The 15,535-nt window shown below is 46.4% G+C and overlaps 2 protein-coding genes across 2 annotated transcripts in view; one reads left to right on the top strand and one right to left on the bottom strand.

Annotated features, from left to right (window-relative positions):
* The first annotated feature begins 2,059 nt into the window (after positions 1-2,059).
* Positions 2,060-14,732, top strand: ITFG2 (integrin alpha FG-GAP repeat containing 2). The gene is made up of 12 exons (XM_067005363.1): positions 2,060-2,254; positions 3,234-3,329; positions 3,763-3,804; positions 4,506-4,677; positions 4,988-5,127; positions 5,499-5,647; positions 6,892-6,986; positions 9,493-9,546; positions 11,721-11,812; positions 12,325-12,442; positions 13,046-13,219; positions 13,379-14,732. Exons 1-12 carry the CDS (start codon positions 2,159-2,161, stop codon positions 13,525-13,527), a joined length of 1,377 nt encoding a protein of 458 aa, XP_066861464.1. The 5' UTR covers positions 2,060-2,158; the 3' UTR covers positions 13,528-14,732.
* The window catches only part of NRIP2 (nuclear receptor interacting protein 2), a 38,621-nt gene continuing 25,673 nt past the window's right edge, over positions 2,588-15,535 (bottom strand). The window contains exons 6-7 of the mRNA XM_048054460.2: positions 4,341-4,458; positions 2,588-2,732 (exon numbers count right to left, since the gene is read on the bottom strand). Coding sequence (XP_047910417.2) covers positions 2,728-2,732; positions 4,341-4,458 — 123 coding nt within the window. The 3' untranslated portion in view covers positions 2,588-2,727. The remainder of the gene's footprint in view (positions 2,733-4,340; positions 4,459-15,535) is intronic.

Here is a 15,535-nt window from a genome sequence, read left to right as displayed (position 1 = left end):
GGGACTATTTTTTTTTTGCCTGCTTTGCAGAAGGAAGGTAGCTTTATCTGTTCCTTTCAGGTAATGGATTTCTGCACTGAGAAGGATGTCTTGTCTTCCCATGGCATGGAATGGGCTGGATTTGTTTGTATATTGCAAAGAATATGCCTGTCTTAAACCTGATTATATCTGAATTCTTGGTTTGAATTCCTGGTCTCCTTTCCTGAGGGGGAGAAAAAAAGTGAGCATTCGTTCATGGGCTTCCTATAGGACTGGAGGTTCTAGCACCTGCCTCTGCAGAAGAGACAGCTTGGGCCTGGGACCTATATGATTAACTATCACCAAAGTGGTAAGCCTAAATTACTCTCCTGCCCCCAGTCCCAAGAAGAGAAGTCCACCAACTGCTGCTGGGTTGGAGCTAGCTTAGGGATCTGTGAACTGCACTGCTTTCTGCATGCCCTAAGATTCTTCAGGGTGGGAAGAAATAGGAGAAAGCAGCAGGGAGAGGTGCTTGGTAGGGCATCACACTTAAGGAAATGCTGTTTTCCTTGACTTACCTATCACAGGCTGGTTTATTTCGGAAAGATACAATCACCAGATAATGTAAGTACTTGTCATGAGTTCTGACTGAGTAGCATCATCAGTCCTGCATACGTGAAAGCAGCTTTGCTTTCTACCAAAATACAGCTACCTCTAACTGGAACATTACAGCTGGGTTACAAGATGTGAAGAACATCTTGTCCATTGAAGTTAAAAGATTTCAAGACACAAAACCAGCAATTGGAATCAAGCTAAGATAAAGGTTATCACTTCCAGTCCTACAAAAGAAGCTAACGGGTTGATAATGCTTGCCACTACCTGGGAAGAAGGAAAACCAGAATATTTAATACGTGCGTTTCTTTAGATTGAATCAAAATGGAAAAATCAATGCCAGTTACCTCCTGTTATGTTACCGGAGCTTTACATGCATTCAATAAAAGCAGCAAAAGACATGCCCTTGTGGCTGCACACTAGTAAATAAGTCCAAATAGCTCAGTGGAATCATCTTGACAAATGCCGTGTGTGAGAGACTGAGAAACACAGGGAGAATCTTACTGAGAAAAGACAGTAATGGAACTGGAACAGTCAGATTCCTGTCTTATCTCAGATGATAGAAGAGCCATGGAGATTTCTTCCTATGAGGTATGCCGCTTGCAAGGAAAGAGAAAAGAAGCACTCAAGCTTCAGCTGTAGCTGGTAATGCTAATAGTGAAAATAAAGCGCTTTAATTTGTATTGTGAATCAGGCAATTTACAGAAGTGCTTTGTAGAGTTACTCTTAAGACAGGAATACAGAACGATACACTACAAGAAAGGGGAGCAGGAATGTCAAGCAAGAGGCCTTTTTCTCCAGCAAGGACGCCTTGATCTGCTTAGAATTTTTACAAGAAGTGGGTGCTGTGGCTGAAATTGTTGTGAAAGCAAGAATGGGGTAAAATCCTAATAAGTTTCTAATTCTTGAACAACGGTTTAAAAAAAAAAAAAAAACTCGCATGGATGACAGTTGTTAATGGGTCTTTGAAAGCAGAAAGTAGGATTATTGTGTTAAGTAGAACATTTAGAATTATTAATATTTAGAGACAATGGTGGATGCATTGGATGTGAGCAACTGTGGAGGTACCATTCTGCCTTCACTGTTATTCCGTATGAAACTGTGAAGTGTTTAAGAATGTAAGGTCACCAAGCGCAGTGAGCACGCTGTATTCAGGCGGTGGAAATGAGGTTCCGTGCTACCCGTCAAGACGCACCTAGCTGCTGGCAGAAAACAGCACGCTGGCATTTATAACTGAAGTTATGCATGTAAACTTCACGCATAAACTATTCTTCATGTTCTTACAGAAACAAATACGAAATAAACAGTTACGGCAACGCCTCCGCGAGCTGCGCGCCTCCGTCTCTCTCGGTTTGTCGGATCTTCGCCTCACGCGGCGTTCCTGCGGCAGGGCCCTGCCCCTGCCGAGCGCCGCCCCTTCCCTCCCTCACACCGCCCCTTCCCTCCCTCACACCGCCCCTTCCCCCCGCCGCGGCCTGGTGCCGCTGGAGCCGCCCGGAGCCCTCCGGACCCCCCCGGCGGCCCGAGGCTGGCGGCAGGCCCGGGAGCGAGCGGCGGGAGCTCGGCCCCGGCGGGCGGCGGCGGCGGGATGCGCTCCGTCAGCTACGTGCAGCGCGTGGCGCTCGACTTCGGCGGCAGCCTCTTCCCGCACGCCATTTGCCTGGGGGACGCCGACAACGACGCGGTGCGGGGGTGGGCCGGGGCTGGCGGGGCGGCGGAGGGAGGCGGGGGGGACATGGGGGGGTCTGGGGGGACCTGGGGGCCGCCCTGCGTGGGTGTCGCGGAGATGGACGTGCGGATGGACGCGCATCAGCAGCGTTGCTGTCAGTCCCACGGGTGGTTGTGTCTGATGGGTCTGATTTGGCTGCAATTATGAAGAGATTAGTTTAACTACGTACAAGGAAACCGTCCTTTCTCAACAGCCCAATCTTCTTACAGCCCTACCTCGCTATCCTGAAAAGTGGCATTGCTAGCAGTGTGGTTTTTCCCTTTTTCATTTTTTCCCATGAGAATTAGTGTTGCGTGGGGTAATGTGCACAGGGAGTTTTGAAATGCACCCAATTTACACAAAATACACAGATGGTAGGATGGCAGGAGCAGGCTCATCAGCAGGAAGAGGTGGTGACTCCTCAGCAGTCTTCTTTCAAGAAACAATCGCTATTCTGTAAAGATCAAGATCCAAACATCTTAGCTACTTCATCAATGAAATTGAATACCGAGTGTAGATCTAATGTGTTTTTGGAGCCTCTTTTTGGATGATTACTTTCACCCCGTTGTCATCATCTTCCTCGGATGAGCCGAGAAAGATCACGTCAATCTAGATTGAAGGATGGAAGCTGGAGCCATGATGGTTATTATCTGAGCACGACTTCAAACAGTCAGTGACAGAATTCTGAAGCAATGGCTAGAGAAGAAGGGGATAATAGGGTGTTGCTCTAAGGAGCCATTCCCCTGCTGTTTTACCTGCTAGACTAAAACCAGGGCTTTTATTTTTTCCCAGACCTTCTGTATTGATTCAAGCCTCTCTTTAATTCTTGTTTTCCTTTGCCGATTCTTCCCACTGAGTGATTTTAATGTATGATATCTGTAATTCTCACTACGCCGGGAGTGCTGTGTTGCTGTAATTGTGAATTTCTTCTTACTAACCCAGTTTTCTTGTACAGCTGAATGAGCTGGTGGTAGGAGACACCAATGGGAAACTCTATGTGTACAAGAATGATGACAGCAAACCATGGACTATGCGATCATGCCAAGGAATGGTTAGTTTTTGACAAAATTTAAATGGTTGGGCCTTTTGGTGTGGGTCCTTGACTGCCCGGGAACATGAAGGCCAGAGAGGAGTGGCAGCAGGAACTGGTTCTGATGTCTTTCATGTAGTAATGAAAGACCCTGCTTTTGCTTACAGCTAGCCCCATGGGTTAGAGATGATGAGCACAGTACTGAATGAACACAGGAACTGGGCTTCTACATTGACCCTGTTCCTATGCACTGTGGATTTTGCTCCAGAGCTCTGGGCAGTTGTGTGGCAGATGTGTTTCTGTCTTTGGCTATGCTCTCTTTGTCTTTGAAAAGGCTGTTAAAGAGACTGTTTATGAGAAGAGGAGGGGGTGGGGCAGGGGTTTATCTGAAAGTGCTACCTTGCATTGCCTTCTCTTATGGATGGACTCTTAAGGCCTTTTTTTTCTCTTGCAGCTCACATGCGTTGGTGTGGGAGACGTATGCAATAAAGGAAAGGTGAGAGCAGCCAAACTGTCCCCAGCTGTGTCTGTGGGGCATGTGGGAGGTGTGATCCATATGCAGGTCTTAGTGAGCAAAGAAATACATCCTGTCTTCAGAAAATACTACTGATTAGCACGTCTCCCTATGCGAGTGCCATGAGGTTTCAGAGGTTTGAGGGTTGGTCCCTTTCCTCAGTGGCTTTTATCCTGCTCTGTACTGATCCGTGCTGTGGTCATGTCCCTTCTGCTATTTGTCTGTGTGTGTTTAAGGTCACCTAAACAAGACTGAGCTACAGAATAGTCCAGACTTTCAAGTAAATTTCTCTGAATTTATATGACTCCTTTTGCTGGTTTGCTATTTTTGATAGGTAAACCCATGACCAAAGCTTGTAGTTTAAGCACCCTGCCTAAAATGCTGTAGCTGTGTGTGCTCTATAGCGGAGCATGGCTAAAGTGAGGATTGAGGAAGCCATACACTGGGGATTGCATACACACATCATCCTGATATCCTAGCCTAACAAGAATGAGCAAGAAGTTTGGACTTCACAGGACCTGAGTGGTTTGTATGCTGGCCAAAAATCTTCTCCTGTTCCCCTGTAGCAGTCATTGATCTTGATGGAGTCACCCTTGCATCTTCCCTTGCCATGCCGAGTGACAGCTTCTGTAGTTTCTAAAAGAGAAATAAAATCAAAAGACTTTTTTTTTCCTCTCTCTTAGAATCTCGTAGTGGCAGTGAGTGCAGAAGGCTGGTTTCATCTTTTTGACTTGACTTCTCCATCTTCAAAACACCCAGAAGCTTCTGGCCACCATGAGTTGGCAGAAGAGCAGAAGCCAGTGTTCAAGCAGCATATTCCTGCCAACACCAAGGTCATGCTGATCAGTGACATTGGTGAGTAGGGCAGCTGGGGTGGGAGTGCAGTGATGAAGGTATTTGTGGGGCTAGGGAGAGAGAAAGTGTGCAGGACTCACAGAAGGAAAATTACTACCTTGCTGAAACAGATGTTTTAACAAACACGACAAGTCGCTGAGGAGAGGAGTGGGAACTTCAGAAATTTTCCTGTAGTGCAAGTTCTCCTAACGGGATTGGGATCCTCAGGGATGCTACTTGATGGAAACCAGCACAGTGATTTCTGAATATTAGGGGTCTTGTGGTTATGAAGGCCTGAGAGAGCCTATCTATCTCGTTGTCTCCCCTGCAGATGGAGATGGGAAGTGTGAGTTGGTGGTAGGTTACACTGACAGGGTGGTGCGTGCTTTTCGTTGGGAGGACCTGTCGGAGAATTCAGACCATGTCTCTGGGCAGCTGATCCTGCTGAAGAAATGGCTGCTAGAAGGTCAGGTAAGGAAACGGGGGAAGAGGCACAAAATTTCAGTCCTATCAACACAGCGATTGTTGTCTTGATGGCTTGAAAGGAGATTTGCCCAGCGGTTGTCCTGTGCTTGCAGGGAAGCTCATGGGATGGTCTGGGAAATGGGCAGCTACTCTCACCTAACTAGAGAGCATTTTCCTCTAGGCTGTTCTTAAGTGGCTTTTGGTAGGGAAGATACCTTTTACTTTCGCTTGGATATTTTGCCTCTAGCTGGATTTGTTCAGGTCCTGCTCAGCTTCTATCGGAAAATCTGCTATGCACACACAAACACAGTGGAGAATTCTGGGGTGTGTAAGGTTCTCAGTTTAACCGTGTCCGTGTTTATCCTGTGCCACCACAGGTGGATAGCCTTTCTGTGAACCCGGGCCCTGATGGCTTACCGGAGATGATGGTGTCCCAGCCAGGCTGCGGCTATGCCGTTCTGCTGTGCACCTGGAATTCTGAGCAGCAGCCTGCAGCCGAGGGAAGGGAGAGCTCTGCCTCCAGCAGGTGAGCAGCGTGACTGCACGTGGTAGGTGAAGGGATTCCACTGTAGATGGCTGTCACAAGGGGGCACCACCACACCAGCCTTCTGGGGGGGGGGGGATGCTGTTACCTGTCCTGGTGAAGCCAGCTGGCTTGCTGTGTACTGCTGGGCGTTTATGATTTAAGCCCACCTGCACCCAAGTGCCCATGAATTCAGGTCGCTATCACAGAGCTGAATACTGCTGTTTTCCTTGAGTCCCACTCTTTTCTCCTTGGGTTGGCCAAAGAGAGGTGGCAAAACCAGTCTACGGAGGGGAGCTGTACTGGAGGACTAAAACAGGAAAGACAGTGACCTATATTTCCAGAGAAAGAGGAGTAGGCAGTCTGGGGACTTGTCTAATGGTGGGAAGGGTGGCTAATGAAAGGCTGAGACAAGGCCAGTTAATCTGAATCCCTAGGATTACAGTTAGGGTTTGTTCACTGTTTTTTTCCAAGTAAGGTAGGATTGTGGGATTTTCTAATGAGACCCTGGCAGCCAGTGCTGTAAATCACAATCAGAGAAGTCAGGATGAGCGGTGAGGTTATTGTCCTTAAGCCCCAGAGGGATCAGTGTGGGGAATTCAGGTGCTCCTGTGCTGTTTTCTGAAGCTTTAAGGCAGAACCAGAAAATCAACTGAACAGGAGCTAGCCTCCTTGATGTCATAGAGACCTTAGTGGAATGTGAGTACCTTCCTCGCTAGAACTCAGGCCCTGACACGACCTGTGACCAACTTGTTCAACCACAGTCAGTTTTCGCAGACAGTTTTCCTGAATGAATAGCAGCCAGGCTTGTGTGACAGTAATGATTTAAAAACAAACAAACAAACAAAAACATATATTTTTTTCCTTGGTTGGAGTAGGTGTTTTATTGACTTTTTTTAGTTCTTTTCAGTTTGCTGATGCATCAAATCGTTATGTTTTATTTTTTAAGCATTAGCAACTTTCCTTCATTCCTGAGGTGGCATGCATTCTTTTCATTGATTTTTCCCAGCAAATAATCGCTCTGCTAATGACTGAAATGGCTGCCGCTTTGAGCGATCTCTGTCATTTTTTGCTGTTGGGATAGCAGACTATTTCTGAGTATTTAATTGAACTGTTAGCCTATGCACAGACTCAGTCCATTTCTGGACTTGGAGAGCTCTGGAGTACACCGCTCATGAGATTGTTCTGGTACAGTCCCCCAGCACGGTTCCCTAACCTTTCCTGATGCCTGCCACTTTTCTCCCTAGGGAAGCCCCTGTTCGAGATGTTATTCTCCACCAAACATCTGGCCGAATTCACAACAAGAATGTTTCTACTCATCTGATTGGTAGCATTGGCCGAGGTGAGAGGTCTGAAGCTTGGGATCCCTGCCCCAACAGTTGTCTGTGATATTTTTTCAATATGTCAGTCCAGCATGAAATCAGATTGCCTGTGGCTGAAAAGTAATAACTTTGAGAGGTAGCTGCAAGAACAGGAGGCCAGCCTCCAAAGAAGGACAGCCAAATGGTTGCTTTTGAGCTTTTTATAGACTTTGTCCTTCCCTAGCTTACTCTTCACCCAGCACAACAGTTTCTCTGCAGCTTCCACTGGCCTTCATTTATTCATCTTGAATGGCTACTATGCCCTGCAGATGTCCTTGATCCTGCTTTTGCATGTCTGCAGCTTATGCCCTTCTTACTCCCTAGATGCATTTCTTTCTTTCCACAGCCTAATTTTAATTCTTGCTTTTGTGCTTTACAGCACTTGATTCCTAATAACCTGTCCTCCAGCAGCTAGATCCTGCTCTTCCTTTATCTATGCAGTCCCAACCCCTGCAGAGCTGCTTCCATATTTCATTTATATCACTGTCCTCTGTCTCCTTTCAGTATATTCTGCTCAGCTATCATGTCTAAAGTCTCCACAGCTGCTGTCTTCTCTCAGCCCTAACACACTGCTGCTACATCCAGACATTTCTTACACTCTGCCAATGCTTCCCCTGTGCAACTGCTTTGTGGCCTGGCCTGTGCCTGGCCCCCGCACTGAACCCTGTTTGATACCTATGGAGAATGCAGGTTTCACTCCCCCTTGGGGCATAATGCAAGAAAGAAGAAGATTCCAAGCACAGATCACTTTCCTTCCTTGTCTGCAGCTAGCTAGAATTCAGCTGCATTTGTTCTGTCCAAGTATTATGCCCTACAGTGCTGTCTGGGGAGGATTTAGGCTGTCCTATGTGATTAGAGCTGGGGTAGAAGGACAACCCACTGAAAATCCTCCTTTCACCCCCTCCCCAGAGTACCTTTCCTACCCATTTCCTAAGCTTGTCGTTTTTTCAGCATCTCAGATACTGTTACAAGCACCATGGTCACAGAGCATGAAATCAATTATTTCACCACGTACAAAGCCTTGCATGTAATGAGAGAAGCCTGTAAAAAATGAAGGCATGCAAAATTAGGGATGAGGAGAAGTTTATGAAAAGCCCCTTGGTGCTGGGCCCAGCAGTATTGAAGCAGCTAAAGAGTGCAATGCTGACCAGTTTTTAAAGGAGGCACAGCAGATCTTTTGGAACAGAGCTTGTCTGGATGGATGTCAGTTAGAGGCAATAGAGCACCCAACCGTACAACTGTTTGCCTTAAGCTCACCTGCAGAAATAGGGTAGTCAGTGTTCTGGGAGTGTGTAGGGTGGAGCTGTGCATGGGCAGTGGAGGTAAGCTTGCAGTACAGCGTCATTCTGGGGAAACTGCCTGAGGAAAGCACTAAACTGCTTTCAGCTCTGATGGCTTGCCCCTGACTGCCAGACTTCCTGGGTTCCTGCAGATCTTAGAGAGACAGTGTTTCCGTCCACATTGTCACTCCAAGGATAAAATGCAGCTGTAGTTGAATACAGCTCATCTTCCCCAACCGGGTGTTGTATTTCAAAACCTGACCTTCCATGTCTTTTCTTACTAGTGGACAGGTAGAGAGTACATTGAAGTGGTGGTCAGGGCAGTCTTCTCTTCAGGTTCAGTTAGTCACATCTGTTGGTGCTGTCCTGCACACACCTGTGTGTTTTACAGGCTTTGGAGAGGATACTGTTTGCAGGAAGTTCACAGCTGTAGGGGCGTAACCCAGTAAAGCCAGGGCTGCGTGTGTGAGCATGGAAGCACATGTCTAACCTGCTCATGAAGCAAGGGCTGTGTAGCATCTAACTGGTGTTTGCTGAGAATGGACCACAGTTTCTGTGCAATTTTGCTCTAGTGAAAACAATAATGTTGGTAGCATCATCTCCACAGTCTCATTCAGGAGTTGCAAAGGAGGTGCTTTTGTACTAATGTGACTGATATATAGTCCTCCTAGTGGAATCTCTCTCTCTTTTTTTTTTTTTTTTCCCCTCCTCATTTCTTCCTGGAACAGCTGAAAGCCACATTCCTGCCCCTGAAGAAAACAGTAAGGGTACAGTTGTAACACTCATTTGACATAGGCTGTTGTCCACATTGTCCCTTTGTGATTGTCCTGCCTCTGTTTGTGTGCTTTTGGAGCTTGGAGAGGATGTGATGCAGTTGAGTTCAATCAGAACTGCCAAGAGCCTGGAAGTGCATACATGGCACAGATAGACTTGCAGAAGTAGCCAGCAGAGCCAGACATGCCAATATCAGTGCAAACCAAAGATTTTAGATTCTTGGATTTTGAGAGAGTAGTGCCCTACAAATAAAAGCTGTCATGAGGCAGGATTGGTTGCAAGACTGCAGGTATCTGTTAGGCAAAATGTCCAGGCTGGGTAAAAAAGGAGGCAGTATGGGTCAGCTCGTTGTTTTGGATCTTTTTTCAGGAGAGGGAGGGGACAATACTCTTAAAAAGGTATTAACTCCTGTAATTCTCTTCTGCATTTGCAGGCTGCTCCAGTGAGAATAGTGGCTCGGGTCTTTTTGCCCTCTGTACTCTGGATGGTAAGTCCTACCACTGTCCTGGAAAGTGGGCCGGTGGGGCAGCCAAGGCCTGTCACTAATTCCAAGTAGGAGACAGGTGCTCAGACCTTTTGGTTTTGAAAGGAGAGGGAACAGAGCTTCAGAAACGCTTCCTGAGGCAGGCAAGAGAATCTACCACAGCTCCTTCTGCTGACACGCTTTAGGCATGAAAGCAAAGACAGGAACCGAGGTAAGAGTTGTCACTGTGAGCAAGTCCCCCGCTTAAACCAGGTGTGTGATCACATGCCTGTATCTGAGGATATGATTAAACAGCTTCAAGCTGAGTATGTCTTTCTGTTCTTTATTGAATTGGCTCCCATGTTGCACAGGCTTGTACTTTCTGGGAAACTTGGCGTTTTTTCAGTCTGTTAGTATCTGCCTTTTTCTTTCCCCATTGCAGTGCTTTCATCTGTTGATTCCAAAGCATTTTACAAACATTAATTACTCATTTGGCCCCATGGCCTGTGGGGATAGAACTGTTAAAGCCTGGCTGCTGTGAGCAGGCTGGAGAATGAAAAGGTTAGGTCGTTGGCCCAAAAGCATGCTGAAAGCTTCAGGTGGAGGGTGAGACTAGAACTTATATCTGCTTACTCCTAAGATGCCTGCTTACCCCGTGTTTAAACAACTGTTTGTGATACCAGTTCAGCAGTACCATTCATGTAAACAAGAGCCTCTAAACCACAGCAGAGATGTGTCCTTGTACTTGAAGAGACTTGAGTTATCCAAAAGCAGTAAAGGAAATGGATGTTGTTGAACTCGAGTGTTGGTAGAGAAGAGCTGGCCTCATGTAGGCCGACTCTGAACCTGAGCCAAGTTCTCATGCTGTGTCACTAACTGAGAATTATAGAATCATTAAGGTTGGAAAAGACCTCCAAGATCATCTTGTCCAACCATCCCCCTACTACCAATATTACCCACTAAAGCATGTCCCTAAGCACCATGTCCAACCTTTCCTGAAACACCCTCAGGGACGGTGACTCCACCACTTCCCCCATTCTTTCCAATGTCTGACCGCTCTTTCTGAGAAGAAATGTCTTTTAATTTCCAACCTCAACCTCCCATGGTGCAACTTGAGGCCATTCCCTCTTGTCCTATCTCTAGTTATCTGCAAGAAGAGGCCGCTCCAGCAGTCCAGAGACCCCCAGCTCCCCACAACTTCCTTTCAGGTAATTGTAGAGAGCAATAGTCATAGAGTCATTAAAGTTGGAAAAGACCTCTGAGATCATCTAGTCCAACTGTCAGAGGTCTCTCCTGAGCCGCCTCTTCTCCTGACTAAACAATCTCAGTTCCCTCAGCCGCTCCTCCTACGATTTGTGTTCCAGATCCTTCACCAGCGATAGGACAGACTTAAACTAATGAACTGAACAGAGGGATTCTGTCCAACTGTATGGAGACAAGGTGCTGTGCTTCGCTGTTCCCGGATAGACAGCCTGGCCTGCTCAGGCTAGATGTTCACCTGCCATATGTTGTCCTGCTAGGAACTTTCTGTTTCTTTTTTGGCCTGAACTCTGAAGCTACTGCAGTGGGCAAGGCCTGCAGCCATACCATGGTTCTTTCACGGGCCTTAATGAGACTGGAGGGCACTGTGAGGATAGGTTAGTGTTTATCTTATGTGAGACTTTGTCTCACAGATACACACTTCCCCCACCCTCCAACACCCTTTCTGGCACTATCATAGTATCTCTGGATAACAGGAAAATGGTATGATCTAAGTGTCCAGCATGGTTTTAGCATCCAAGAGGGCATGTCTATACTGTCAAGCCAGTCACCTTTCAGCTGTTATCTGCTCTCTTGAGATTGTGGGACATGCTGAGAAGCTTCTAGTTTACATAGTCTCATGTGAGACCTGTTGAGATATTGTACTCAGGGGGAGCTTGTTTTGGACAGTTTTCTTGCATCCAGTTAGCATGGGCTGCTGCTTCCATTTTTTATTTCTGTTTTCTGTTACTGCTGACAAGATAATAGACTGCCATCCTTCCCAGAAATGAAACTACGCTATCTGTTATCAGCCACAGCCTGTACCATGCCCTCCCCTCCATATGCAGACCTCAAGTGTTGGAAGAGTGTGCAGGGCCTAATTTTAGCAGAAATTGTGCTACCTTTTAATATTTTCAAGACAATCTTGACAATCTTTTTTTTTTTTTTTTTTCATGCAGGGACACTGAAACTCATGGAAGGGGCAGACAAGCTGCTCTGGTCTGTGCAGGTTGATCACCAGCTGTTTGCTCTGGAAAAGCTGGATGTTACTGTGAGTATCTGTGTGAATAGGTCTGGGAGGGAAGGAGTGAAGACAAAAACTCAACATGGCTTTGTATGTGTGAATTTAGGAAGGGCAGAGGGAGCATGACTCAGCTGTAGAACTGCTGGGATTATCTCAGGATGACACAAACAGTGGTTCTGACTGTGCCAGTCCATTCTGCACTCACGCCAGTCTGTCTCCCTGCAAGAGGTTGAGCTATGTCTGCCTGTATGACCTAGTGAGCCCAGCACCTTGCTATGAACCTTTCCATCCCCTAGCTGCTCTTGTGTCTCATTGCAAAGGTGAATGGTTTTGCAAACTGCCAGTACCCCAATTTGTCTGCAGGCTCTTTGGATGCATAATCTTTATGATAGAAAGCAGATGGTCTCCAAGAAAATGAAAAGTGATGTCTTGTTCAGTTAGTAGTGTTCTGTCTCTGAACAATTCCTGTAGAAGGATTCCTGACTGTCTCTGTGAATTGTTGATGTTTGTGCTAATAAGAGATCTTACGGTTCCTGCAGGGCAATGGGCACGAGGAGGTGATTGCCTGTGCATGGGATGGTCAGACGTACATCATTGACCACAATCGAACTGTTGCCAGATTTCAAGCAGATGAGAATGTCAGTGCGTTCTGTGCAGGTGAGGATCCTGGTGGCAAAGACAGCCCTCACAGCATTTCTTCATCAAAGCTACTGATGGCCTCTGGGAAACCTGAGATCCTTTGTCTGTTGGCAGAGTAGTTTCCCTAGGGTGTGTATACTGCATGAGGCCCTGCTGGTCTTCCATCTGGTGGGATCTGGGAAAATCAGGGGTGAGCAGGGGTGATGCTGGGGTATGTCTGTGATTAGTTTAGGGTTGTTTTTTTTCTCGTCCTACTTGAGCGCTACAGTGTTCTCTTCCCCACTGCTTTTTAATTTGTGGGCTTCTAAGCTGTTCTCACGTGAAGATACAGAACCCCATGGAACCAGCCCGAATCTTGACTTTGCTAATTCCTCTCTCTCAGACTTGGAAGAAGCAGCTCACAAATCCCCAGGTTCCATGCATGAGTAACATAGTTTAGAGACACTTACTCAGATTGTCTCAGAGTGACTTAACATAGCCAAGTCCGTGTCTCTGTTCCTCTCCCCAGGGTGCTCACTGCTTTACGCTGACATCTTTGTTCTCTCATCGTGAGAAGTTGCCTATTTGCTTTCTCTGTATTGTGGGCAGTAGCCACATTCTCCATACTTCTGCTTTTCGTAGGCCTCTATGCATGCAAAGGAGGATGCAACAGCCCCTGCTTGGTTTATGTCAGCTTCAATCAGAAGATCTACATCTACTGGGATGTGCAGCTGGAGAGAATGGAGTCCACCAACCTGTTAAAAATCCTGGAGGATGACCCAGAGTTTGCCAGTCTTCTGCAGGAGCTAGGTGTGGGTGAGTGCAGAAAGGGTGAGGGGTGTACAGGAAAAAAAAAGATGAAAGGCTGCTGGCAGATGACATGCTGAGAACTAGAGTTCTAGGTACTTCTTGAGGAGGGGGGCTACTAACTGTTGAGAATCCCTGTCAATTATTAATTTTCTCTCTTTTCTGTAGATAAAGATGACGTTTCTGCAGTGAAAGATCTGATTCACAAAACACTGTATTTTCCTGAGAACCATCAGCTTAACAGCCCCTCACAGTGTCAGGACCCTGCTGGAACAGACTCCTCTGCCTACCACACTGCCCTCCTGGATTCCTTATAACAAGTCACATAAAGATTAACATCTTCCATCCCAACACAAACTCTTCTCTGACTGGAATCGAACATTCACACCTCATGAAGATTAGACTGTTCTTTTTCCCTCTGTCAAGGCCTCCCCTCAGCAAAGGGTTTACAGGCCAGGTTCAGTGGAGGGAAGCGCTTTGCTGTAGGCTTAAGTGAAGGTGGCAAGTTGATTTGACTTTAGCTGAGAAAGCTACCAGGACAGTAGGAATCTAGTGTGTTGCTCATTGGCCTTCTGTAGTAAGATTCCATGTTCTCTGCTAATGAAAGTCCATTATGGGTGACTGTGGAGGGGTACTAAGGACATCGGTAGGAGAAAATAGCCAAGCTCAGTCTTGGTTTTGGCTTATTCTTACAGCTGCTTTAGTGATTACTTCTTAGTTCGTAAAAAGAGCTGCAAACTGAGGAGCTGAGTTAGGGAGTGAGCAGGCTGGGGCTTTTCCCTTCTCCCGCATTAGGTTTGTCTTTAAGGTAGACCCAAGCATTGTTTGCTTTTGCTCTGCTTCTGTCCTGTTAAACAGAGTTGCTCACAAACCACCTTCTGTTCTGAGGAGCTAGGGACATGAGTGAGAAGAACCACAAATCGCACGAGTAAAGTGTCAAGAGAGAACAGCTCCAGCAAACCACAGCTGTACTCAAGAAGCCTTGCTTGCCTCCATTCTCTTGGGCAGAATGACTCCAGAGATGGCTGTGACTTAGTAAAACACCTGTGATCTGGATAATAAGAAGAATCTGTCTTAACCAAGCATTTGTGGTGCTGTGATGGCTTGTCCATTCTATAGCAGTGGGAATGCGGCACTTTCTTCTGGCTGTGGAGAGTGCAATGCTATTTTCTGAGTCCTGCACAAATGAAGGAAGTGGCCTGGGGTGAGGTATGTTCTACTTGCTTGCATGTAGAATCTAGAAAAGGCTATTGCTCACCCAGGCTGCTCATATTCAAAGGCACAGGGGTGCCTTTCTACATGTTGCTGGTGTTCTGCTTTTCCCCAGTCGGCTTGCCTCTTGCATATTTCAGCTTATTAGGATAGGAACAACCTTGTATTGCATCTATTATCTTTTCCCATTTTTGTAATTTTTTTTGGTCATTCGTAAGAGATGGAGCAGTCTTTCACCCTTATGGCAGCCTGAGAGGGTTGGATATGAGAGCAAATAAAACTAATTCAGCGATCTTCTGTTAGCAAATGACATTTAAAGATCTTGCAGACTGTTTTTTGAAAGACTGGTGTGCGATGCTCTGCAAAACATCCAAGAGCAGCCCTAACAGGAAGAATGAACTTTGTATGGAGGAAAGGGGTGTCCTGCTATTTGGGTCAAAAGGTCCATTGCTGGAGTAGGCCCTATGTGGGAGAAGGGCTTGTATTTTTTCCTAGCAATTTCCATTCACAGATTTATAAAAGCTTTATAGAGGGCAGCTTCTGTAACTACAGATCACTCTGTAACTACAGGGGAAGTTTCTCTCCATTTTAATGACCTCTCTGAGAAACATATTTGCATGTTCCCTTGTAATACTAAGTGCTTGTGTTCAACTAGACCCTCAAGGCAGGAACTCTCAAATCATGATAGTGCTTTGGTGACAGTGTTGCTCAGGCTAGTGGAAGTTGGGAGCAGCAAGGCTTGAATTTGTCGTTCATAGAGAGTATAAGGACCACTGGGCAATCACCTTACAGAACATAGCTGCTGGTGGTTAGTGTGACACTGTGGGCTCTCATGTTTCATTGTGCTTTCCTAATGAAGATGAATCCTGTACTGGCTATTAACTAGATCACAGTAAATTGTTTTCCTGCCACTTTGAGGTTTCTTTTCCCCAAAACCTAGAGCTGCTGTTCTGATCATCTGAACAAATGAAGATTTTCACTTTTCTCTTTCAGAATTTCAGGTGAAGTAGTAGCAGCTACTACCCTTCTTTCCTCTCCTGGGGGCCCAGCTGAGCTGGGGAGAAGCAGAGAACCCTAGAGGTGGGGTGAACAGGTTGGTTTCACTGTGTTCTG

Source organism: Anser cygnoides, chromosome 1 (assembly GCF_040182565.1).
Source record: "Anser cygnoides isolate HZ-2024a breed goose chromosome 1, Taihu_goose_T2T_genome, whole genome shotgun sequence".
In the NCBI taxonomy this organism is placed as follows: domain Eukaryota; kingdom Metazoa; phylum Chordata; class Aves; order Anseriformes; family Anatidae; genus Anser; species Anser cygnoides.
Note: the sequence above shows the minus strand (reverse complement) of the source record. Positions and strands in the feature narration are given on the sequence as shown.

Excerpts from the sequence above, each read along its gene's own strand:
- ITFG2 (XM_067005363.1), top strand. The coding sequence starts at position 2,159 with ATGCGCTCCGTCAGCTACGTGCAGCGCGTGGCGCTCGACTTCGGCGGC. Across the intron at positions 5,128-5,498 it reads AATGGCTGCTAGAAGGTCAG|GTGGATAGCCTTTCTGTGAA; the intron begins GTAAGGAAACGG and ends GTGCCACCACAG. Across the intron at positions 12,443-13,045 it reads TGTCAGTGCGTTCTGTGCAG|GCCTCTATGCATGCAAAGGA; the intron begins GTGAGGATCCTG and ends TGCTTTTCGTAG.